The following is a 25,879-nucleotide window of genomic DNA, read 5'->3' on the forward strand; positions in this document are numbered from 1 at the left end:
GTTTGACGTGATGTGGTATGCTTTGGATTATGAGTTGTTTCCCATCCCATCATTATGTACCACAGAATCGAGTGGAAGACAATTGAACTGTTCTGCCAGTCATTAAATGTTACTTTTTGGGTAACTAGATAAACAGAGACGTTATTTGTAACAAACAAATAACCTGATTTTGATTCATTCCCCACAGCACACTAGTCACGAATCACTGGTGTAAACACACAAAATGGCAAATCTGGCGCTTTGCAAATACTTCTGAACCTACAGAAAATTTAAAAGCCTGCCCCCCTCCCTCCTTCAACAATCTAACTCAACCTGTGTTATTTGATCATTTAGGTGTTAAACTGAATTAAGAACTTGTTTTAGCACTATAGAATGTATACAATCGTGCAAAAGGTGTGTTCAAAACTAGTACAAACTTTTCTGCGTACAAAAATGACCAGATAATGTTTATTTGAAGACAGACAGATACAATTTGTTTTATTGCACTGAATGAACACGTTTACTGTTGTTCATTTGTAGCGACCCCATTGGCTGAAAAGACAATTTCACAACATCACACGTGCCTGAGCGAAAGACGAGGGCTGTGTCCGAATGTCCACCCTTAACCATTAACCCCTCATTCACTATAGTCCTGCACTATATTTGTGGCCTAATTTAAAGTGTCCTCATTCTGTTTGACGATTCGGACAGCCAACCCACTACTTTCTCCTCGTCGCATATCACGTGACAACCATACATGTCATGACGCACCAGCAAATAACTGCGACTATCTATTGTGAATGAAAATGTTTTAAAACTGTATTTTATTTCCTTTGTTGTACATATTTTCAACTTAAACGAATTATTTCTGTAGTATATATTAAAGTAGCGCTTTGATTCTCGTGCTTGCGCTGTCGCTCTCGCCATTTATTTTTTTCATACTCGCAATGCATTGTGGTCTATTTCAACCGTTCGAGTGAACGTCGATGTTCACTACTTTTCAAAGGGCATTGTGGGTAATTTTGTGTGCACTACATTTTTTGCTCACTGGACATTGTCACATCAATGTCTTGTATTTGATAAAGAATTCCAAATAAACGTACGTAAAATGACAATAAGCGATAGAACTGGCCTTCCCTCTCAGCAAGGCAGCACAAAAATGAGTCGCGTTCACAACTCACACACATGTAAGTCGTCAACCAAATGGACTAGTTTACACAATTCAACAGACCACACATAACATGGACACGAGCTGGCACATGAACACACACGTTTACTGATTATGAACTTCTGTCACAATCAGCGACACCATAGTTGGCACATACAGACGCAAACTTCCATAGGAGAATAGAAATAATACATATAGTATATTTCAAAACGTTTCAAGTGAACACATTGGGACAGATGAGCATTCACATCTGTGGGCACTTAAAAGTCTTCAATGAATTGAACATGTTTTAGGAATGTGGAGAAACAACTGCCTGTCATTTAAAAAAAAGAACTGCTTGACCTCATTAGGGTTGCGACTCGCGGGTGACTTTGAGGTGCGGCACACCCTAAAATGGTTGCCAGCCAGTCGCATAGCACAAACAACCATTCACACTATGGGTGGAGAACATACAAATGGCTGGCAACCAGTCCAGGGTGCACACCGCCTCTGCTCCTGTTAACCTAATTAGCTCAAGTGCTATAGAAAATGGACTCGTAAAAATCATAATTGCTGTATTTTCAGCTAACTTCCTCATCCTGCATAATTACTTCATTTATAATTTAAATCTGTTTGAAAATAATATTATAAACCATTTTCTTGTGGATTACTCAAACTAGTTAATTCTAAGGCTCTGAACTGAAGTTTGAGGTCAACTGAGTAATGTAAATTAAGTAGAATGTTTTCCTTCCTTTGGTAAGATGAAAACACACACACACACACACACACACACACACACACACACACACAAGTGCACATGAGCCGGTCCCCGTGCGAATGCAGGTAATCCCTGGCAACAGGTGGAAGAATAACTTCAGCTCCTGACCAGTGTCAGAAACTCGTCGCGAGTTTTGGGGTCTTCCCTGAAGACTCCCAACATGGTGCTGGTGATGGTCTTGCTGTTCATCTTTTGGACGCCTCGCATCACCATGCACATGTGACTGCGGACACCAACGCATGACCTTTAACACGCTGCTACAACAAGTTAGGAAGCTCACATGTCGATTATGTTATTGCCTGTCAGTTAATAAATGTCGGACTGCACAAATCGATTTCCCGCGTACGTACGTCGCTTCGATGATAACGCCGACCCCGGTGGGCTGCAGGGCTTCAGTGATGGCCACGGCGATTTGCTTGGTCAACCTCTCCTGAACTGTGAACAAACATTGTGGATGAACTCTGAACACGATGGCTGCAAAGCTAACGTTTTGCGTATACCTTGTAGTCTGCGGCTGTAGATCTCCACAATCCTGAGGAAAGACCAAGTTCAGGAAGTGAAGGCAAATTTTTTTTTTTTTTTTTTAATCATTAAACCCAAAGCATGTGACATTACTAAGCATGTTTTATATGATGCAAACAGGCCCAACGTGAAGATGCCAAACACGTGCAATTTCTGTCACAGCCAGCAGATGGCGACATTAACTGTTTGAAAGAAATGCCGGTTTGTCAGCGACTGTTTTTACGAATCAAATCTACATGTGTAGCTTATGTAAACAGACCATTTTGTAAGCTTTGGAATCAATGGGGGCCAACTTGCCAAGATACTACTTACAAGCAGCAGCACTTTACACTAGCTCTCACTATTGTCTACCACTTACAGTACTAACATTGTGTGTATCTACTTTACTGTGTTTATTCTTGAAATGTTACATCAACGACAGACGGAAGTGAGCCGCTATAATCGGCCATATTTACAATAAACATCATCCACCCGTTTTTATCCATCTCAAGGGTCCGCCGTCAACGGAAATTGACGTCAAAGTGGCCACGGCACGGACAGTTCCTTCAAAACACCACAAGGTGGAAGCATCGCTGTGAAAACATCTTCACGTTCCCTCTCCGTTTGATGCTCAAGGGTCACTTCATTTAGTTGTGTTTTTCCCCCCATTAATGGTTAGTTTCTTTTAATACTTGTATGAGAGAACAATAACCCTCCTGAAGACAGGGATGAATGAATTCATATTATTTTTGTTTGTACTTTGAAATCAAAACGAAGCACAAACTGTGTTCTATTTTCGAAGGCAACCACTTATACAAATGATGCAGTTATGAGTTGAAAGGGTTCAAATGAACAGGAGCATCCTGCTGTTGACCTTTGGCTTGCTGACTTTTCTGTAAGCTAACCGCCTTGGACATTCAAGAGCTTGGCACCTTCACAAAAATGTCACAAGAACAAACTGGCTGCAGGGAGCGGAAAAGAAACGGCCCTATATGTGCATATGTCATCATTTCTGCCTACAATAAATTTCTTCTCAATTGTAGAAAGGATGTCATGTATGACTGAATTTATCAATTCTAATTACAGGGATAATTTCATCGCGATTTCAATTTTGATGGTAAAACCGGCAAAGCTTTCTTTTTCTTTTTTTTTCTCGCCATGTGTCTGCGTGTGTGTTTCCTAGGCAGTGATTAATTGATCACGTTCAATGTGTGTGTATTTTAAGAGGCTTATTAGACTGCGTATTGAGTGTGTACAAGTGCAGACCTGATCCCACTGACCCCAATACCTTTAGGCTTAGTATACTAAAACCACTGACACATAGCCTTACACACACACACACACGCATTCTCACCTGGCCAGCTTGCTGAGACCCAGGACTCGCTTGTTGGGGAGGTAGCCAATGTGAACCTGCACAAAGTCAACAAATCCATTTCAGAATGAAACCATGAAAGGAACCAGGTCAAATGAGACCTATAGGCCTTGAGGGAATAAAGCAGAATGATTCATAGTAGGTTTGTTCACGTAAATTACGACAACAACTTCCTGCCAAGTTTTTCACTCGCTGCATCAGTGTGGAGTTTTGTTGCGCTTGAATTACATGTCAATAAGTGTATGAAATGTAATAAGTATGTCATGTTGTAAGCTGCAAACAGCGATGAGAGGAACATCTTTTTTGGTATGGCTAATCTTTGAGATGAACATCAAACTTTGACACAATGCGCTGTCCACATTAAATTATTTATTTATTTATTTATTTAGCCACTTTAGCATTGCCCATCTGTCTTGGATACTTGCTTACAAGTGGGTCTCAATTGGGTACAATCCCTCACATGAGTACATCCATGAGAATGTGACCTGGAATCCTCCCGAAATGGCCGACTGTGACTTTTTATGCAAGATTTTCCAAACTTTTTGATGTGAGAGCCACACGTTTTTTTGTTTTTTTTATAAACACACTATAATCAATCAAGCAAGCAATTACATACTGTTTATTTTCGACAAACTGTTACATAACAGTTTTCTGTTAAGGCTTATAAGGTAAATAGTTAATGATTTGTCAAGATTTTGGGGTGGCCAACGGTATTGTATCCCACTAGACTAGACCCCACCTGCACTGAACCGCAACCGCAACCCAATCCCATTAAAACTTTCCGAATCAAAAAGAGCAAACTGTAGAAACTAACCATTTTTAAAACTGAGGTTTTATTTTAGTCCTGAATAATCGTACAAATATATATATTTTTAAATCTTTGACACATATCTAAAAAAAGCTCTATAGCAGTGGTGTCCAAACTATGGCCTGGGGGCCATTTTCGGCTCTCCATCCATTTTCTAGCGGCCCTCGGCATATACAAAAAATAACCTTTGACACAGCCTGCTTTTCTAGCTATGCAAAGAAAGTATTTAAAACTAAAATAGAAATACATCACTTTGTAATTTAATTAATGAAGTCAGATATTTCAGTTTCAGAAGCAAAAAGGTTTTCCTCCATATTCCGCTCTCTGTGTCAAGGTCTGATTTGTGAACATATCACATTAATGATTCACTAAGAAAAAGTAAAATCAAGTTAAATTGGAATTTTATTACAGATTACTCTTCCTTTGATTCTTAATGTGGAGATTGGCTCAGGGTTGGGGCGGATCTATTCTCAAATCGAATCAAACTTTATTTATAAAGCACCTTTCATACATTAAAATGCAACTCAAGGTACTGAACAATTAAAACATCCATAGTACAATAAAAAGATAATCCATCCCTTCCCCCAACATCTCCATGATCATACCCACAAACACACACACACACACACACGCACAAACCACAACATGGCAGGGCACAGAAAAACCCTGTGCCAGAGATTCCCGGCCCAGATTTACTGCGGCCGGCCCCACACAAAGTGAAGTGTATTTATTTATTTCAATTAGACTTGCGGAATTTTTAGTATATGGCACGGCCGATTTAAAAACGGATGGTGGGCCACAAATGAGCCCCAGGCTGCAGTTTGGGTACCTCTGTTTTAGTGCATCCTTTATGATAAATATGTCCACAGAATTGCGTACCAGCTGTGACTTATTTATTTATTTTTCTAAACATTACACTCATTTGTATTCCGATCCAGATTGAGAAACTCACATTTAACATTTAACCCCTGTAGGATCTTCTAACCGACAGCCTATTTGGACAGCGCCATTTGTATGATGTCATCATGGGCAACCAATGATGAAGCCTTGGCTGTGATCTTTAGTCCCTGCGTGTTGTTGAGTCAACAAGTGGCTGTATCAGTGAGTGTTTTTGATGTCATTCTGTGGTTAATCTATCTGCTTGTATGGTTGAATAATAACCGTAATAACAAAGTGTCTTAATACACAGTAGTTTGAGAAAAATGTCCACGCATAGAAGACTAAAAGGATGACGAGGGCAGAGAAGCTGGACAGGCAAGGAAGGATGCGTGTTAACGTCATCAACTGGAGAGTCACTGCCGTAAAGTGCTGCAGGCTCTAATTCTGAAACACACACACACACACACACGCTCCACCCAAATGTCAGACGCAATTTGTAGACCAGACGAGAGAAAGGGCAGCCGCACGAGCGTGCAAAGATCGCTTTTCCTTCTTTCCTCCTTTTCTGGCCTTCCCGCTCCTTCCTGCTGCCGAAGCCTGATAGTGAGACATCAAACACCTGGGAAGGCCACACGTTCTATGATCTGCATCTCTCTTACACCTGTGCGTGTGTGTGTGTGTGGGGGGGGGGGGGTGTTATCAGGTGGTTGTGTTGTGTCTGTAAAGCTTGTCATTGTCAGGAGTGTTGCTGCGGATCCATCCCCTCTCAAATGTGTCTGCAAGGAGTGACTCATAAAGTGGCACGCCTCCTCTTGCTTCTCTCTTTTGTTTGTTTTTTACAGTGTCATAGGAGGAAATAGTAAATTACATTAATAATTTTGTCACATATTTGACTCCTACTTATTGCTTCATACAGAGTTGATACAGCCTGGCGTGGACCGAACCCCAGTGACTCACAGGGCTGACAAACTAGCATCACAACGCAACGCAACTCAAAATTATATCAAGTTCAATGGAAGCTCTAAAGTAAAACTATCGTTCAAAAGTCGCACAGTCAGTTAATAAAGAAAAATAGCACCATATTGTATTTTTTTTAATCATAAAAATATTTCATATTTGTGTGTGTGTTTGTATTTATTTATTTTATCTTGTACTTTAAAATCACTGATGATGTTGTACTGACCGAAAGCTCCATTTCGCAATAAGCGCATCTCGGCAGTGTGGTGCATTATGGGTAGGCTGGATAGAACGCTTTAATTCACTGGTGACACCAGAGGCTGTTTACACCTTTTGGGGGAGGGTCTGATTCCATCCTTTTTGTCTTAATGACATGCACCTGCAGGCAAGATGGAGGGATAAAATAGGTTGTGGATGAATACACATTTAAAAAAAGAAAAAAGGGGATAATGGACCAATAAGATTTTAGTTGCAGCGTAATGATGTCAAAGGGGCTGGCAGGGGGCAGAAGCAACACAAGATTTGAAGATAAATAGATTGCAGCTAATCAGATTATTTCTCATTTTGTTCATTTTAAACCAGATAATGACTACATGGGTTTGTGACAGCATTTGAGACATACTGTACATATTCTTGGTTATTTTATCATATGATATATAAATCTTATATATATATATATATATATATATATATATATATATATTAGTGCTGTCAAAGTTAAAGCGTTAACTGATTAATTAATCACAAAAAATTATCGCATTAATCATGAATTAACGCAGATATATAATATTAATTTTGACCAAAGATTATCCATTAGCGTGACAGCGGAGGGCTACGTTTAAGGTAGCACAGGTTGTGTTTGAGCAATAAACATAATTACATTACTGTAATTAATAATTGCATTAATGTAAAGCATCTGATAAATGTTTGCATATTACATTTAGAATATTTGTTCATGTTAAAATATTGGTGTCTTTTTTATTTTATTTTAAATTATGCAAGTAATTAACTGATTAGAAAAAAAGGAGGATGAGCGTGTGCAGTAGATACAATTTTTTTGAAGACGTCCTGATAACATTAAATGTCAAAAGAATTAACATATAACCTGGTGCTCTTCAAATTTGGCGGGAAAAAAATGTTGATTAAAAAAGCCTTTTTTATTAAGCGTTTAATCTTGATTAATAAAAATTCTAAAATGTGATTAATCTGATTAAAAAATATATCGTTTGACAGCTCTAATTTATATACAAACACATATAAAGTATAGTATATAAAGTATGAATACTAAAACAATAATCTTGCCCAAGGTAGTCCCTAAAATGTGCTTTATGTGAAATCTGAGCTTGTTTAATGCAACACAAAGCTGATATGGTTGCAGGGTGCCATGATTTTCTACCTGCAACTATACAGTGCTGGCATATATAAAAAGAGATACAGTATTTCTGATGACTAAAATAAGTTTTTTTTTTTAAACACACAGTCAACAATAATCTGATAATCAGAGTGCCATTGCCACCTACTGTAGTGGATATGCAATTACACTTTATTCTAGAATGACAAAAAAAAGTGTGCGTGTGTGTGTGCGTGTGCGTGTGTGCGCGTGTGATTACATCGCTCACCCTGCCGATGATGGGCACCAGGTGATGTTCGCACATAGAGAACACGTCGATGTCTTTGACGATCACCATCTCGTCGTGATCCTCATCAAAGATGGCATCGTTCAGCACGTCTGCACACAAACACACCATAGACATTGCAAAACTGAAATCAATTCCCGGTATTGTTGACGACCTTCCTTAAAGTTTTTTTGTATTTGCTTTAACTGCCATAACTGGTAAATTACATCTATCTATTGTGTTTTGAAAATATGATTTTAATGATCACAAACTTCCTCATTCATTATATCCCATCTACACTTCTGGCAATCCTTTCTATCAACTGTATCTATCATCAACTCTTTTGCCTATTTAATTATAGTGCTGCTTCTGCACACTCCTGTTGCTTTATTACTTTTCCCCTTTTTTTTTTGTTGGTCACCGGGCTTCAATAAAGCGCTTTTATCGTTTGGTGACGACACAGACGCCTCTCAGCCATAACATGTCAGGTTTTAATTTCCTGACTGACAATCAGTTAGAGGCAGTGGAGGAACAACTGGCTGCTGCTTATTGCAAGACTGCCAAGTAAACATGCAGCCAGGTGAAACCACAGCTTTTTGTGGACGTTTGTCAATTGTCTAATATGTGGACAGACAAGTTTTTCATCATCAACCTTCAAGGATGGGTTGCTGACACTTCAACATGCACACCTCTTGCCAAGATAAAATGAAACCACAGTAAATATAATTGCACGTTACCCTTTGCTGCAGCACAGCACATTTAAATTGTTGGTAGCTTTAGATAAATGATTAATTTGCTAAGTTACAGAAAAACTCTAGTAATTGGGGCTAATATGGAAAATGTCACACTTTTGATGAGAATTAACATTGTGAATCTGCAACTAATACAATGAATTGGCTTGACAATATAGAAACAAGTCAGTTTAAATGGAATGCTAACAGAATGTCCACTCCCCAAAGTAACAATGAAACAAACTTTGCGACATTGATCTGCCTTCTTGAAACATGATAGTTAGCATAGCAGCTCCAAGCGCTAATTGTCTTGTAATGTTGTTGCTTGGGCATTAGTTCGGAGATGAGCATTGCAAAAGAAAAGCAATCCCGAGGATGAAGGCTGCCACTGGGTTGAAACTCTAATAAAGTTGTAATTGTGTTTGGAGTGTTTCCTTGCCAAGCGCCACAACATGTAGCTGCTAATAACACCTAGTTTATCACAGCTAAAATAAGGCACGGGCCTTTAGCTAAATGATGGCTAGTGTTGGACTCTTGAGGTGTCCATGAAACCCACTAGTTTACAAATTCGACAATTGTCCAAAAGTTGGAAAGATAAATCTCTTGCAAATATTGTACACGCACAAACGCACACCACGGACACCCTGGGGGCTAGTATGGTTAGGTCAAGCTTAACCAAATGGCTGGCAGCTGGTAAGAACTGTCAGCTTAGATGAAAGGTTGACAAGAAGAGGGCACACATCAGGTAATGACAGTTTCACTCAACATCACTTCATATGTTTACCAACATCCCGCCGAGAACAAACAGCTCAATCTGCACATGTATCGATTTACACAGGACAGTTTGTAAGCTGAAAATCATTGTGCTTCAATATCAGCGTACTGCATATTTATGTTCCTGCCATACAAAATGGATGGATGGATGGATATATGATACAGATCAGTCTGTCCTCTGCATTAAAGGATCTAGTTGAAAACAGATTTTAAAATGAAACTCTTGTTATTAACCCCAGGTGAATAAATCTTGCAGGAATTGTTCATGTGTAATATTGTCTGATACCTAAAACCAATCTGTCTTGTTTGTATGTTCAGTTTACTTACGAAAATGGTGATGGATATCAATGCAAGATTTAACATATGTCTTGCAACCCAAACAGTAAAAACTTTATGCGAAGCTACAAAAGGTCAATAAAATCAGTAAACTGTACAGTAATATTTGCTCTCCAAGTAACCTACAGATACAGAAAATGTGAGCACAACACAAATCTTTGATTTTTGTGAAGACTAAGAAAGTCATGGAAATGCTTTTGTTGCTGAAGAAATTTGAGTTTTAATGCCCTTTTTTAATGTCACCTCCCACCCCACCTTTCTTTTTCTGTCATTTAATTTTACTCTGTTGTTGTTATACATGCTGCATGGCTCTTTGTTTACCTAAAAACAAAAACAAAACAAAAACTATCCTTTGTTGTTTTTCTGTGGGGTCTATTGGTAGTTGCAAAATCCTCTTCATGGCTCATTACTGCCACCAACTGGACTTGTCTTTCTACTGCAAGGAAACCGGGAATTGATGGTGGCTGGATGTTGTGTGCTGCCAACATCTAGTGGTCAAGTGACTGCTCATATATCTACGAACTAGTCAAGTCACTTTATTATTATTATTATTATTACTACTTTGGTTGACACCCAGAAAAAATATAATGAAGGGGAAAGAGCCAAACACCAAAGTAAATACATTTAAAATAAACCTTAAAAGTCCATGAAATACAATTATAAACTTAAAAATTCTCATTAAAAATTGCCCCCAAAAATTAAGGAATTTTTTTCACCATCATTTTAGTTTTAAGAATGTAAAATGTAGTGTTTTTTTAAACACTTGTTTTAATTTTAATTATTTAACAAAAATGTTTTTCAATTTGAAATGTAGGTATTTTGTTAGTTGTTGTTAACTATTTTTATACTAATCTGAGAAACGCAAGTTTGTACCTCGCAAGTAACTGACCATCCAGGCCCAGGTCTACCAACCAACCAAGCTTGGGCTCCAAGCCTCTGCCCCAGCTTCCAATCACGCCCCCACCTATGAACCAAGCCACTCAAAAAGCTACTGTCTACTGACAAAACACGGACTTGGCTCAATTTACGCCAACCTTAACAAAAGCCAGACAACAGAAACTCCCTTGAACAAAAAGGAAGAGAATACAAACAGCAATGGCTGACACACCTGTCAAGCAGGCACTTTTTTCTTTTTCTTTTTCTTTTTTTTAAATATGTCAGTACGTTTGAGACACAAATTTATAAGTGTTATCAGTCTCCTCTACTTATTGAGATCATCACCTGCAGTATTGCTAGAAATTCATGCAGTACGCTAATATGCCACAATAAGATTAACTATAGAAGAATGAGAATGATGACGACTTAGTGCCTTAGCAAACAGACAAGCAGAATTGTTTTGAAATGTCATTGTTGTATAGATTTGTCATATGGCGGTTGGCTACATGTGGCAGTCATATTCTGGTTTGTTTTCTGTTTGTGTGTCTTATAGGTGACTGGGTTCATTCTGTGTCTCCATCAGTTGTTCTTTTAAAACTTGCACTCCTCACATCAACTGCACTGACCCCAAAAAACTGGCAGCTGTGGTTGCCAGAATAATTCAGTAAAAATTACAATAGAAATGTAAACAGTTTTACAGAACAACTTGTACATTTTACTGGTATTTAATGTACAATAAACAGTAACTTACTGGAGTTCAATAAAAGCAGCATGTTCTTTGTAAATAGTACTTTGTATAGTGCTTTCCTACCTTACAAGGCCCATTATTTTATGCATGGATCTTCAACACTGGGATTGAACCAACAACTTCAAGGTTCCAAAATCACCATTCTATCACTGAGCCACGCCACCCTGTTGCTCTTTAGCTATCAGTAAATTACACTTCTAGCCTACATATTTAATATACAAGTTGTTTATATTTGCACTTCTTTTTTTTTTACAGAATTATTCTGGAAACCACATCTGCCAGATTTTTTTCTGTAAAAACAACAAAAATAGAGATGTTTTTTTTTTTTTTTTACAGTGTACCAAATAACCTTCTAACAAAAACTGTTATTTTAACACTCCTATGGTGTAATTTTAACTGTATCCCAATGTTTTTCAGCTCACTGCGCACCTGATCCCTTTGACCCCTCCCACAGGTGGTGAGGCCATGGGAAGGGGAACCCACGCTGCCTTTTCGGCCACCAGACGCTCGCCCTTCGAGCCCCGCCTCCAGGCCTGGCTCCAGACCCGCGTCCGGCAAGGGAAACTGCGATCCAAAATTGACGTTCATCATAGGGGTCTTTTTGAGCCATGCTTTGTCTGGTCCCTCACCTAGGACCTGTTTGCCATGGGTGACCCTACCAGGGGCTTAAAGCCCCAGACAACATAGCTCCTAGGCTCATTGGGACACGCACTTCCACCACGATAAGGTGATGACTTACGGAGGAGTCCTGTAATAGTCCTCCATTTTTTTTTAATGAACTACAAGCAGACAGACCTCCACGGGTGAATGCTATAAAGTTAGCTACAGACTAGATCACAGTTCTGTGAAGTGGACTTCCACGCTGATTGTACGTGTCTGTGTGTGAAATCTGCGCAAAGCCTGGCGCACAAGTTTTTATTACAGTGTTAAAATTTTGATCAACCATGGAAAATAGCTCAGACGTTCTGTTAAATCTCTGCATAGCTTTTGGTCATGTGCTGGTCAACAAGAGGATTTCTGCCCCATGCTGTGATGAAAGCTGAACCCATGACTTGGGCACACGTACACACACACAAACACGAACGCTGATCAAACAGTCGAGTGATTCTCACTGAATGCTTTAACTCTTTATGAACATTCAGCATTCTGTTCCAAACTGTTTTTGTGTGTTCTCTGCTTTCCGACAACTCAAGGGGGAGGCTTTTGAGCCAACCAATCAGGAAAAAGCAGGATTGAGTGTCAAAATACATACCATTGTTATTATTCCCAGTGTTCATCCTCTGCTGATACAAACAGTAGAAGACATTGGTCCATGTCACCTTTCATATGAAGCTGCTTTTCTCACATTCTTCCATCATTTTCTATTTGTGTATTCCTTCTTTTGAATTTAGCGTTAAAGCACATATACAACAAGCCCCGCTAAAGCTAAACTATCTCCAGATGGGCTCTAAAACCCTAGAACCCTGACTTCATTTTAATGTACGGAAGTGTGGCAAAGTGGGCCCATGTGCTGAACCCTTTTTTAAAAATTGTTACAGGGGTATAGTGGGCGGACTCATGAGCATCAGGCAGGCCTCAAACACAAATTCACATCACACTGAAAGACTGCACTGCGCACGTCCTGATGACTGGACCTCTCACCTGAGACAAAACCTCCTCATCCTGCCTTTTACACACTCTCGCCTTACTTTCTACAGCCTGAAACAGATCTACATTAAAAGCTGGGGGAGGGGGAAATAAAACTTACGGATTAATACAGTTAACATGTTGGCATGTTTGATACCACTTTTTTTTCAGGCTGATATCAGAATGAGTACTTAATTCTTGAGTATAGTCACTGATACCAATACCACTAATAAATTCATCCAACAAACAATGACAGATCATTTTAAAGAAAGGCGTATACATCCAAGTATAGCATTTTTCCTTCAAAATGACATGAAATACAGTGGTACCTCGGAGTTTAGTTCAGTGCTGAGTTTGTGTGTTTTACATTGGGCATATTGTTAGACTACTAAGCGGTCCTTGCGTGCGTTGTTTAACGTCAGGCACGTTGTTGAACAGCTAATGGGGGGGTCCTCGTGCCAGTATTTACAGAAGTAGTCACGGTAGTTACAGCGGCGCAATAATCTCCTTCCTAATTCCACTGTGGTTCGTAGAACTGTATGTTTTTCTTTGCTGCCACTGGCACTGTTGTCTTTCTTTGGGCCCATGGCGAAGAAAACTGTCCTAGAAAAATCAAAATGCACTCACGAGTATAGAGCACCTCCGGGAGTATTCACGATCTGACTGGAAATGAGCAGTGCATCGTCTCAACTACCGCAACGTGAGCATTCGGCATTGCTCGGCTCTGCTCGGCTCCGCTCGGCTTCACTCGACTACCCGTTTTCAAGGTACGTTTGGCTTAGCTTGCTTTGCTTGGGTGTTCAAACTCCGAAAATGAGTTCAAACTCCGAGGCATTTTTTACTCATATTTTTTGGTTGAAGTCCGATTTGTACGAGTTCCGAGATGTTCAAACTCCAAGGTTCCACTGTAAATGGCAATTTTCTGTTCTTCTAATTTCTAGTTCTTAATCATAAAACGACAACAAGAGGGCATCCGATACTGGTATTGGCAAAGGTCACAAGTACCTAAAAATAAAGCTGGTATCGTATATACATATATAACTGTGAACACCAGAGACAGATATTCCAAGGCAGATGCTATTTTTTACAAATGGGGATGGGCAAGCACCGATACGAGGTATTAGTATCAGTGCCAATACTATCCTTAGTTATCAGTACTCATAACAGCGGCCATTTTACGATTAGTAATTGCAAATTAGAAATGAAAAAAATTGAAAATTGCCACTATTTAATTATATAAAATGCTATATTGGGATAGGTATTTCTTTAAAATTATCGATCATTTTTTAGGGGAATTTTATGTACTAGTGTTATCTGTGATATTTAAGCATTGATGATGATCTGGAAAAAAGTGCTTTTGAATATCCCTATTTCTAAAATAATGAACCATTAGTGAATTGTTAGTGGATGTTCTATGATTATCCTACCTCTTTCTAATATATATATAAGCGTCATATAGTTGAAAACAGAGTAGAAGAAGGAAGGAAATCTTCCCTAATAATGAAGTCATGTGGTGTTTTATAGAAGATGCTTTTAAATATATGATTGCGTTGAATGTGACTAAAAAGCATATAAAGTTGAAATGTCAATTAGTAAAGACCCATTTTAGTGTGAAAAACAGCCAATCAAAAGCATCAATCTTGGTTCGTCCCACCTGTTGATCGGAGCACAACAGCACAATTCCAAATATCTGTTTTAGTAGTCTCATGCACCTTAGCTGGATTTTGAAACTCACCGATGATAGTCTCCTGGTAGCCCTTGGTGAAGAACTGCATGGCGGTGGCGGCTCTCCAGGGAGTTTTGACGAGTCCCTGCCGTTGCGGGTCCTCTCCAAGCCCACGTAAGATGGTTGTGTAGGCAGCGGCCAGCGATGGGAGGCTCTCCTCGTTGTCCTCCACGCTCCTGGTGTGCTCCTCTCGCCAGCTCTCCGACACCGAGGCCGCCGACCGGTGCGACCCGGAGTCCGCGGGCGGCCCCTGGGGAGCGGCGGGCGGCCTTTTAACCAGTCGGTCAAAGTGTCCGTTCAACGCCAAAGTGGTGTCCCCCGTGTCTTTTTTGTCGTTTGAAGTGAACGCAGTGTGTTTTGAGTGTTCCATCACTTCTCTGAGTCACTGTTTCCCTCTCTCTATATATTTCGTTCGCTTTCTCTCGCTGTCTGCTGAGCACTTGTTGAATCAAAGCGCTCTGTACTACCCGACTGTATTTTTTTTTAAATGACAGTCAGGCATCCTCGCCATATATACTTACAGATTATGCCCAGGGGAGTTCTTATTGGTTGTCAAGCTCCAGGTGGGCGGGGACTAGCCATTTTATTCACAAGTTTGGTAAGAAAAACTGGAGGCTAATTGTTCTATCAAGTGACGTAACCTTAACTAAAACAATGCTTATTTATAGTACACGAAAGGTGACTGTGTCACCGCGGTACTATGTTAACCATTTTTTAAAATGGATTTTATTCATATTTATTTTTCTGACAATTAAAGAAAATATATTTCATCATCCTACAAGAGAATTTGGATGTCGTTTTGACTACTGACAATTCCGAGCTTACGTCACAAGTCAAAATGCTGGCCAACTCGGTAAAATGACGCTCTTTGCTCATTGAAAAGCATTGGACTTTTAATCCTTATAATATGATTTGTGAGCATTATTTATATATTTTTTAAATGTAATAAAATGTCGTTTGACTATAACAATCTGCCTGGTTTGTATGCTAGTCACAGGCAAAAGCAATACACTATGCAGTTTGTTTTCACCGTCTAAAGGAAGCATTTGATGTTCGTATGTGTCAATACATAGCCTAATTAAAGGTACAGATATTTACATCATTACACCAATTTGAAATATAAGTTAAGATATCTGAAAAGGGACAGGTAGATATATCTGAGGTGAATATCGTGGAAAGGGAGAATTTAGTATCTGAAAACTGAATTAGATGTCTGCAACAAATCCAATTTAGTTACATACCTTATACTTGTCCTCCTGCTGGTGCTTGCTCTACCCTTAACATTAGAAAAATGTAGCAAAGCAAGGTGGAAAGAATGCATGTAAACGAGGTTTCACAGAAAAATAACACTCCACACCTGGAAGGCCATACGCCAGTCAGTGAGCTTGACTGTTACATAATGACAGCCTGGGCTGTGAAACACATGGTAAATTAATTTTAGTCACATACAGTACCTGCATATTTAAATCTACTTGTTTTCTAAGGTCAAGCCATTTATTTTCCCAACATTCTAAGTTAACGACCGTGTAGTTTCACATGCCTACCCAAAAAGCTTTTACACTAAGCAGCATTACTTGAAAATGTCACAAATTTATGAGAAAAAAACTTGTATATTTGCGACATTATAAAGTGGCAGATTTGCAAGTATTTTTTTTAGAAACTTGCGAGAAATACACGTAGTGTAGCTATAGTCTGGTCGAGGTGCTAGCTTTTGTCCATCAGGAGCTATATAATGTGAGGATTCGTTGGTGGTTAATGGAAGACTCTTTATAAAATGAAAAGGATGAATGGAGACTGATTTCTTCTTAAACTTTACTCGTCACACACGGCAGCGACAACACTTCCTGACCCCCTATCAGCTGATTAAGACTAACCAATCAGAAGCTAGCATACTTTAGGTAAATGCAAGTGAATGACTGAGCAGCAGATTCAACACATCATTTTAGCTACTTGAACAAAAAAATACCAACATGTAAGAATGTGTAAATAATTATTATGGAAACATAAATGCATAGGTAAATATTTATTTTAACAAATTTACTGAAATGCTTGATGCTCAGGGCAGTACCCAGCGCTTCAAAGTGCAAATGCTTAATATATGGTTAATCTCCTTATTTGAAAACCCGACCAAAAAGTATTAGCACAAAAATCTGAGTGCTCCACGTGTATTTCTCACAAGTTTCAGATTTTTTCCTCACACACTGTGAGTTTATTTGTCGTAAATTTGTGAGATTTTCTCTCTCGCTAATTTGCCACTTTGTAATGTCACAAATTTGCGAGTTTATTCCTCGTAATTTTGTGAGATTTTTTTGGGTTGTTGCAAATTTGCTACTTCATAATGTCGCAAATATACGAGTTATTTTCTCAGAATATTACCCTTGACCCCCCCCCCCCCAATTTTTTTTTTTAATTAGACGTGGCCTTAGTATGCCGTCGTACTTGCCAGATTACGTTATGCATTTTCTCTCTGTGTTGCACAGGCATGATTCATGCCATTTGGAAACACTTGAAGCCAGTTTGCATACTGTACAAGTAGTTTTAACACCCTTGATCAAAAGAGCTTTACGTTAGGGACACAAATATATATATATATTTTTTAAAGTACAAATGTCCCCACAGTTCGCCTTACTTGATGCGACTGAATGAGGTAAAGCTAATGAGTTCGGTGGAGATACAAAAAAGCAAATAAGTGAAGCCATTTTACATTTTTACAGTAAAGTAAATATGAACAGGAGGCATTGCAATGCTAATACCGTAACCAAAGGACACAATCAAACATTTGGTCATGTGCAAGAAAAACATCAGCAGGCTACTAGGATGTGTATTGGAATAACTAAATAACTAAATGAGGGTTAAGCACATCCACGTTCGGGTAAACGGAATTAATCATTTCCGGCGCTTCACTTGCAGCTTGGGCAGTGAACAGCGGAATACCTGTACTTTTTTTGTTTAGTTTTTTTATACACGAACGCTATGTGACTTGCCAAAAATGTTGGATGTCCATCAACTGAGCAGCACTGAAAAAGCTCCATAGTCAAAGGTTTTAAGCTCTACGAAGGTACGCCGCTAACTAGCATAATTTTCTTAAGAGGCTAGTCTAGTTGACAGAAATATTTGTAAACATGAATTAATAGGGCTTGATTTTTATGCTGAAAAAAAAAACATCTTGTGAAAATGTATTTCCTGTTTTTCATCTTAATAGCGTACTGCCTGGAATAGCCTATCATATGAGCCTTGCATCACGTGTGTTTTGATGGTAAAATTGGCAAGTTTAATATTACGTAGCCATCATTTTCTCACATTTTCGTCACTTGGCAAATAATGGAAATTTACAGCGGAGTTAAGTCTTCCAGACATCGCGCATTGCGGCACACAACAAAAGTCCGAATTTGGATTCTGTCTCTCAGTTAAAATTTCACAGGTTTTGAAAATGGCATGGCAATAATTTAACATTGCCAATATCTGGTGTACCACTCCAGAGGCTAATGGCAGCGAACCACCCAAAGTATCATGCAAAATTAACTTTTTGGAGCTTTTAGCCATGTTAAAGTGCTAATTCCTCCTGCGGCAAGTACGAGAGGGACACGGCAGCCACACAGGGAGTGGCGGGGTTTTGCTGACTAACTTCCGGGCTAGAAGAATAACTCATATTTCAAAAAACATTTGTGTTATAGTTTGATGCATCTTCTAATGTGGATGTTTTGTTTTCGGCCCGGCATTGTCTTGCTGAAATCAGCAGGTACGTCACCACGTCCCTGAAAAAGATGTTTCACGGACGTTGCCTGGAAGTAACTTTTAGTTAGTGCCTTCACAGATATGCAAATTACAATGCCCTCATATGCTGGATTTTGAATTTCGGTCCTTTTCCTCCATGGTTTCAAAAACAATTTGGAATGTGGGCTCGTCAGGCCACAGGACACAGTTGGTTGTTCTGCATATGGCTTTTGCTTTGCATGGTAGTTTTTACCAGATGTTGCCATTTGCCAGCGGCCTGGCCACCCGACCAAATCATTGTCCAATCCGTCACTGTAATTTTAACCACGGTTCCATCATCGGTAAATTCCATTTCGTCAACACTATTTTTAGAACGTCAGATCTTCATTCTCTTGTTGGACATCAAGAACATACGAGATCACATGCACTCACAGACACACAGCTTGGTGATTGGTGAAATGTAAACAACACGCTTCACCCCACAGAAGGGCAAGGAAAAACTTAAAAAAAAAAAAAGGGAAAAATTAGAAACTTTGAGAGGTGGCCGCCAATGAAGGGAATCCCCCCTTGCATTTTTCATTCGTTGTTGTGCTTTACTTTTTATTTTAATTTGTTTGTTTGTTGTGTTATTTGTTGTGTGCACTTCAGGGCCACCATACTGCTGGGATGCTCGTTTAATACTCAATCTCGACACTCATTTATTACCTGTTTATGTGTAGAATGAATGGTGGGGGTGTTTTTTTGTTCTAGTTGAGCCACTTGCCCAGTGTTTTATGCCCCAGCTAGGGGAAACTTGGACACAATATGCATATGTGCTCCCCAGTCTTCCCACTCCCAGTAAACCCGGCAACATCCAAGTATAAAAAATCTATATTTATAAAAAAAAAAAATAATAATAATAATAATAATAAAACCGCACCTTCCATAAAATAAAAATAAAATAAATAAACAAGCGTTTTTAGATTGATAGTTACTGCTAGCAGATTGGACCTTTTCCTACATTTATCAATAGGTTGAAGGTGGAAGTAATTGTTTTAGAGTTCATAGCAGCGATTGTGTTAAGCATCCATAGCATAAGTATGTCTGTCATTGCTAAAAAGGATCAACTAATCAAACAAGTGAACTGTTAAAACATCTTTAATAGGACTTTAGGGAACAATATAAAAACAAGAATAGTTAGTGGGAGCCAAAAAGTACTTGAGCCTTAAGAAGGCGAGGATATCAACACTGAACACTAAATACAAACAGTTGTACATGAAAATAAGAGTCATGTATCAAGCTTCAGTTCTTGTGAAAGGCAAATGCTGAAAGCTTAGACGACGGATCCAACGTTTTCTTCTTCTTGGCATTGTTTTCATCTGCTTCTACCTGACTATTTTCATTTTCTACACCTCCGCCTGCTTCCGTTCGTTTTCTCTTCTTCAGGTCCATCAAGTCGCCAGCCGGGCCTCTTGCTCGCTCAGTCCATGCCTGAATGAAAGACAACGTACACGTGTTCATTATAAGAGCACACAAAAGGGGGAAGTGTGCATCTGTTTGGACGCAGGCTCTATGACAATGAGTGGACGCACGCAGCAACACTTAGGCATGCTGTCGGAAATTGCATCCTGTCATGTATAATCACAATTGACAGGTTGCGGCTCTTTAGGCCCACTGGCTCTCGTCTTCCTTTTGCTCAGCCCCGCTCCTCCTTTCTCTTTGAGCAGAGACAAAAGGAAGCACTTTCCTGAAGCCTGATGACAGGCCCAACACACCATGCATATTTCACTTGCAGATGGAGACATGTATATTCAAAGCAGTCACGCATCACTTTTGAATTTTAAAAGGATTGACTATTCAAAAAGGTAATTACGTCTGTGAGTGAACATTTACTACATTTCACATGAAGGTGTGCTGCTACAAACTGAATCAAATAAAAACAGTACTTTTTTTAAATATAAAAAGTATGGGTGTCAAAATTAGTGCGTTCATTTTGAGTTAATTTAAAGTGCCTTTGACGCCACTATTTTATTTTTTTTAAACGCACAATTAATGACCGCCCTTCCTTGGAAAGCCCGTACTGGGGGAATTCCAGTCGCAATGCAGCAGACACGTCCACGTCAAAATTTAGCAGCAATAAATTTAATATGAATGCATATATTTGTGGAGACTGAGGTCAATAATTTCACAAGTTACTTCATGTTAAAGATTAGATAGCTCTTAATATGAAAAGAAAAATGCCATCAAAAATCACCAACGTCTTACAAATGCAATTATGCCATCTAGTGGCAGAAAATGACCTCAACAATATCACTCTCATTTTTTTTACAGTAACTAAATTTTATGAATTATGAAATTACTGTATCAATGACTAAAATTTAAATTTATTCCCACTTTTATGTTAACAAGAGTATGAAAATTAAGGAAAAAAATATTTTATATTTTATTGTACAATTAGAACAGATATATATAACATTTGTGATTAATCATAAGTTAACTATTGAAGTCATGTGATTAAATACAATTAAAAATCTTAATCACCTGACACTCCTAATAAAAAGAGAAAGTAATCCCCAGGTTGTTGGATAAAATTTATATAATTTCAAAATCCAGCAATCAAAGAGATAATAGTGGAGCATTTTTGTTGAATTTATCTAGTAAATGGACTGATTTTTATATAGCGCTTTAACTACACCATATGATGCCCAAAGCGCTTCAACGTTCTTTTTGCTTTGCAAAATCCCCCAAACAGACAAAATCAGATGATGAGTCATGCAAAAGGGGCAAGAAACAGAAAGGAGCTGTTTTGTGCTTTATTGAGGCTCTTTAGCAGTCTTCCGTTTCTTGAGAATTATTTGAATCGACATGTGGACTTACTTGAAAGTGTTATTTGTATTCAAATGTCCACCAAGCCACATATGTTGTTAAAATATTCAATAAAGACGTAAGTGAATAAAAGAAAAACAATTTAACACCATTGACATTTGAATTAGATTTCGGATTTGGAGTAAAACCTACAAAAACACCAGTAAATATGTTATTTTAAATTAAGTAGTAACACAAACATATTTGACACATTTTTGATTTCTATAACATCAAGCTGTATTTTCTCATTCATTTTTCTCCACATCAATGCTAAAATAATTAAAATGAAATTGAAATAATTTGCTGTCACTCCTAACTTTTTAGTTTAACATTAAATAATCAATGTATTTAAATGTTCATTGCCCTTTTAATGTGCAACATTTGACTAAAAATGTCCTAATCATGAAATCATTTTATTTTCATATACCATCTGAAGTGCAAGTACCATCATCATGAATTTAGAAATACAATATTGACATATATATATATACATATGTACACACACATATACATATGTACACACACACATATACACACACACCCATATATACATATGTATACACACACACACACACACACACACACACACACACACACACACACACACACACACACACACACACACACACACACACACATATATACATATGTACACACGTACACACACACACCCATACTTGCCTCTGTGTATTATGAGGAATTTTTTTCCAAACCGGTTTAATTGTGTATTACAGGGACACCCCTTTCTGCTAATGCCAGAGAGATGGGACTTGCACCCCAAATTTTTTTGGGGGGTTGTCCAGGAAAATTTCACTTCAAAACTTGAAAAAACTCAACACACGAAAAAAAGAAAAACCTGAAAAAATCCGTAATTGTGAGGACATAGATAATGACCTAAATAAGCCACGCCCATTTCAAAAATGGTAATTATGAGGACCAACTCACATTACAAGGACAAAGTTTACACAACATACAGCAACCATGTCACTGAAGTGACTTGAAAGTTCTGGCATTCTGACTTTACACAAACTAAAATGGCATTGATGTGTAATGACTTACCTGATATAAGGACACGTTGTACATAACAATACTGTGAAATGCAAAGTCATACCTGATCCTTGAGCACCATGTTACAACTTACAATTTTAGGACAGACTGAAACTGGTATGTTAATAAAACTGCTTCTTATGTGAACAGGTTATCTAGGTCAAGCACAGCTTTGTAATGGATAAGCTAGACATGAAACCAGATGCAAAAGAGTCAGTGAACATTGAACATTTTATTCTTTAAAACATGACTACCTCTCATCTTAAAGGATGAGCAGTTTTCTCATAGCTCATTCCTGAAATACCTTCGGATTTCTGAATTTCTGAAACAGGTTCAATGTAGAAAGTGTCCGAAGTACTGTGAGAATCTGGAACATATTCCTCTGCTGATGAATCCTCACTTGAACTGGATACATCAGCAACCTAATTTTTTAAACGAAAACAATTATTACATACATACAGACATACATATACATATTGTCGCTGTCCTGTGAAAAACACTTCCACCATATTTTCCAGACTATAAAGCGCACCGTGATACAAGCCGTGCCGCCAAGAAGGACCGCTACTGGAGAGCAGCCCGCGACCTAAAAACGGAAACGTGTTTTTCACAGGACAGCAATGATATCCATATATACAGTAGACGCACACATACATATGCATATATACAGTGGCTCTAAAATTAACACCTGCCAGATGCGGGTTAAAATTCATTTTGGCGGGTGGTCATAAATATTTACTAGCTTTACTTCGCTGTTACTTAGTGATGTTACACTCGAAGTAGAAGCTTGAGACAAGTGTCGAGCGCTCGCGGCAGAAGTAGCTCCCGCCATTGATGGGCTAATGTGCTAAAGTTAATTTACTAAAGATAGGTGGTCTTCATCATCAAGCAGTTTTGCATTTTTTTTAAACGGGATATGTGCCAGATAGTGGAGCAAACTAGAAAAGCATTTAGGACCTAAAGTTTGTGCACATACTAAAGATTATTATAAATCTAGTCACCACATTTATTCGAAAGATGAGATGAAGCATTTAACAAGAGGGATAGTTAATATGCTTAATCTATGGCATTGCCCCTAAAACAGATCTTGTGTGATACAGTCCTTCAGTTACAGTAGACTTTTCTATTTTACCGAGTCAGACAGTCGTTAAGATTGAGACAATTGCTCAACATTTAGCTGCTTGCAACTAAAGATAAAGGTATAAACATGGGTCATAATTTATCCTCTTGACTAAATTATATTCATTCAATGAAAATGCCTGCACTATTAATTCTGGTTGCGTGAAACAAAGATCCATTGCAGATACAAATAACACAGAAGATAAAATACCCATCATGCCAGTCCATTCTAGTGCAGCGAAAGGTCCAAAACATAAAGCACATTTATTCAAGCTTGATACAAGTAAATTAACTACCTGATGTTTACACTTCTGTTTAAAAAATAAATAAAAAATTGAGAGCGAGTTCACCTCTAAAATCCACCATAAATAAATTAATGGGAAAAAAAGATCACTACAGTGCATAATCTAAATCACCAAACTGCCAACAAATCCTCAATTTGAGATATTTTTAATGTTGACTTGTAGGAATTTTAGTCCCTTACAAGCTTATTGTTGGATACAGTATTTTGAACGTCTTGAAAATACACATTGCATAAAAAATTGTTGTGATTATATTTGTTAGTTATATAGTTCAGCCCTAGCATCTACTCTACACTCTTCACTCCTAACGTCTTGCTTCTGAAAACTGATTTCAACATCAATATTCAAAAATAAATCTCGTCACCTGGTCAACTTGGTCTGTGACAGTTACGTCTTCAGCTATGTCTTCAGGTTGTGCTTCAGTTGAAACCTGCTACACATGAAGAGAAAAATACATATAAAATTAAATTCTTAGTAACACGACTGTACCTGTGCATTTACACAGTTACAGTACATACAGCACAATTAATAGGTTAAAGTATTGTAAATGCAAACTCATTTTATTTGCCATTACAAAAATAAATAAATAAATCTTTCTGCACTACAGGTTTGTGTAAATTGGTGACGTCTATTTTTCACAATGAAACAAAAACAAGAAAATACAGTCTTCAGAGAATCCATAACTGACCAGAGTATGAATTGTATAATAACTCCAAGCCCTCAAAACTTATTTTACACTCACAGTGTATGAATACACTGTCCTCAGTGTCAGTTATTAACAACTATAACATTGTGAGGACTATGTATCTGTGAGGGCTGCACAGTATTGACAAAACATGCGACATGGGTGTTTTATACAGTAATGGAGATTATTTCAACATTGAACATGGACCTAAAAAAAGAAGATCTATCTATCTATAGCTATATATTTTTATAATCCAATGAAAAAAGATACACGTTAATGCGGAAAAATAAGCATGCTCATTGTGATCTAATCTTATCCAATTAAGTTATTTTTTGTTAGTAATGCACCTCTATACGTTTCTCGTATGGCGATGCGCAATTAAGGTAGTCTCTGATTGGTCAAAGTCAGACTAAAGTATACAATCCAATATTCATTTGTTGCATGTCTTTGCAATACACCTATTGCATGAGCCATTCGTGCGACAAGATCTTTTTTTATATATTGTGCAACGTCTTGCTTCTGAAAAACGTATTTCAACATCAACATTCAAAAAGAAATCTAGTCACCTGGTCAACTTGGTCTGTGACAGTTACGTCTTCAGCTATGTCTTCAGGTTGTGCTTCAGTTGAAACCTGGTACACATGAAGAGAAAAATACATATAAAATTCAATTCTTAGTAACACACAAGACTGTACCTGTGCATTTACAGTTACAGTACATACAGAACAATGAATATGTTAAAGTAATGTGAATGCAAACTCATTTTATTTGCCATTACAAAAATAAATAAATTAAATCCTTCTGCACTTCAGGTTTGTGTAAATTGGTGACGTCTATTTTTCACAATGAAACAATTAATAGAAAATACACAGTCCTCAGAGTGTCCATACCTGACCAGAGTATGAATTATGAGGACTGTATGTGTAACTCCAAACCCCTGAAAACGTATTTTACATTCGCAGTGTATAAATACACTGTCCTCAGAGTGTCAGTTATTCACAACTACGACATTGTGAGGACTATGCACCTGCGAGGGCTGCACAGCATTGACAAAACATGCGACATGGGTGTTTTATACAGTGATGGAGATTATTTTGACATTGAACATGGACCTAATATATATATCTTTATAATCTAATTAAAGAAATACACGTACGTGCAGAAAAATAATCATGCTCATTGTGATCTAGTCTTATCCAAATAAGTTATTTTTTGTTAGTAATGCTCCTTGATACAATTCTCTTGTATGGCGATGCGCAATTAATGTTGTCTCTGATTGGTCAAAATCAGACTCAAGTAGGGCCTGGCAATAAA

At 38.1% G+C, this 25,879-nt stretch overlaps 3 protein-coding genes across 4 annotated transcripts in view; all 3 read right to left on the bottom strand.

Annotated features, from left to right (window-relative positions):
• Positions 1–433: 433 nt before the first annotated feature.
• gch1 (GTP cyclohydrolase 1) lies at positions 434–15,341 on the bottom strand. Its single transcript, XM_086071777.1, has 6 exons — positions 14,864–15,341; positions 8,041–8,150; positions 3,760–3,815; positions 2,405–2,436; positions 2,255–2,339; positions 434–2,127 (listed from the first exon to the last, which is right to left on the bottom strand). Exons 1-6 carry the CDS (start codon positions 15,222–15,224, stop codon positions 2,001–2,003), a joined length of 771 nt encoding a protein of 256 aa, XP_085927903.1. The 5' UTR covers positions 15,225–15,341; the 3' UTR covers positions 434–2,000.
• A 4,348-nt stretch (positions 15,342–19,689) lies between these two features.
• Positions 19,690–25,879, bottom strand: part of wdhd1 (WD repeat and HMG-box DNA binding protein 1) — a 30,215-nt gene continuing 24,025 nt past the window's right edge. For both annotated transcript variants that reach the window (XM_086072335.1, XM_086072334.1), the window contains exon 26: positions 19,690–20,038. In XM_086072335.1, coding sequence (XP_085928461.1) covers positions 19,850–20,038 — 189 coding nt within the window. In that variant the 3' untranslated portion in view covers positions 19,690–19,849. The remainder of the gene's footprint in view (positions 20,039–25,879) is intronic.
• Positions 20,213–25,879, bottom strand: part of LOC147177555 (uncharacterized) — an 8,656-nt gene continuing 2,989 nt past the window's right edge. The window contains exons 4-7 of the mRNA XM_086071313.1: positions 25,132–25,197; positions 24,245–24,313; positions 22,764–22,881; positions 20,213–20,301 (exon numbers count right to left, since the gene is read on the bottom strand). Coding sequence (XP_085927439.1) covers positions 20,213–20,301; positions 22,764–22,881; positions 24,245–24,313; positions 25,132–25,197 — 342 coding nt within the window. The remainder of the gene's footprint in view (positions 20,302–22,763; positions 22,882–24,244; positions 24,314–25,131; positions 25,198–25,879) is intronic.

This window comes from Leptonotus elevatus, chromosome 3 (assembly GCF_054856555.1).
Source record: "Leptonotus elevatus isolate MCC_2025b chromosome 3, RoL_Lele_1.0, whole genome shotgun sequence".
NCBI classification, from domain to species: Eukaryota; Metazoa; Chordata; class Actinopteri; order Syngnathiformes; family Syngnathidae; genus Leptonotus; species Leptonotus elevatus.

Excerpts from the sequence above, each read along its gene's own strand:
- gch1 (XM_086071777.1), bottom strand. The coding sequence starts at position 15,224 with ATGGAACACTCAAAACACACTGCGTTCACTTCAAACGACAAAAAAGAC. Across the intron at positions 8,151-14,863 it reads CTACCAGGAGACTATCATCG|ACGTGCTGAACGATGCCATC; the intron begins GTGAGTTTCAAA and ends GTTTGTGTGCAG. Across the intron at positions 2,437-3,759 it reads GGTCTCAGCAAGCTGGCCAG|GATTGTGGAGATCTACAGCC; the intron begins GTGAGAATGCGT and ends GTCTTTCCTCAG.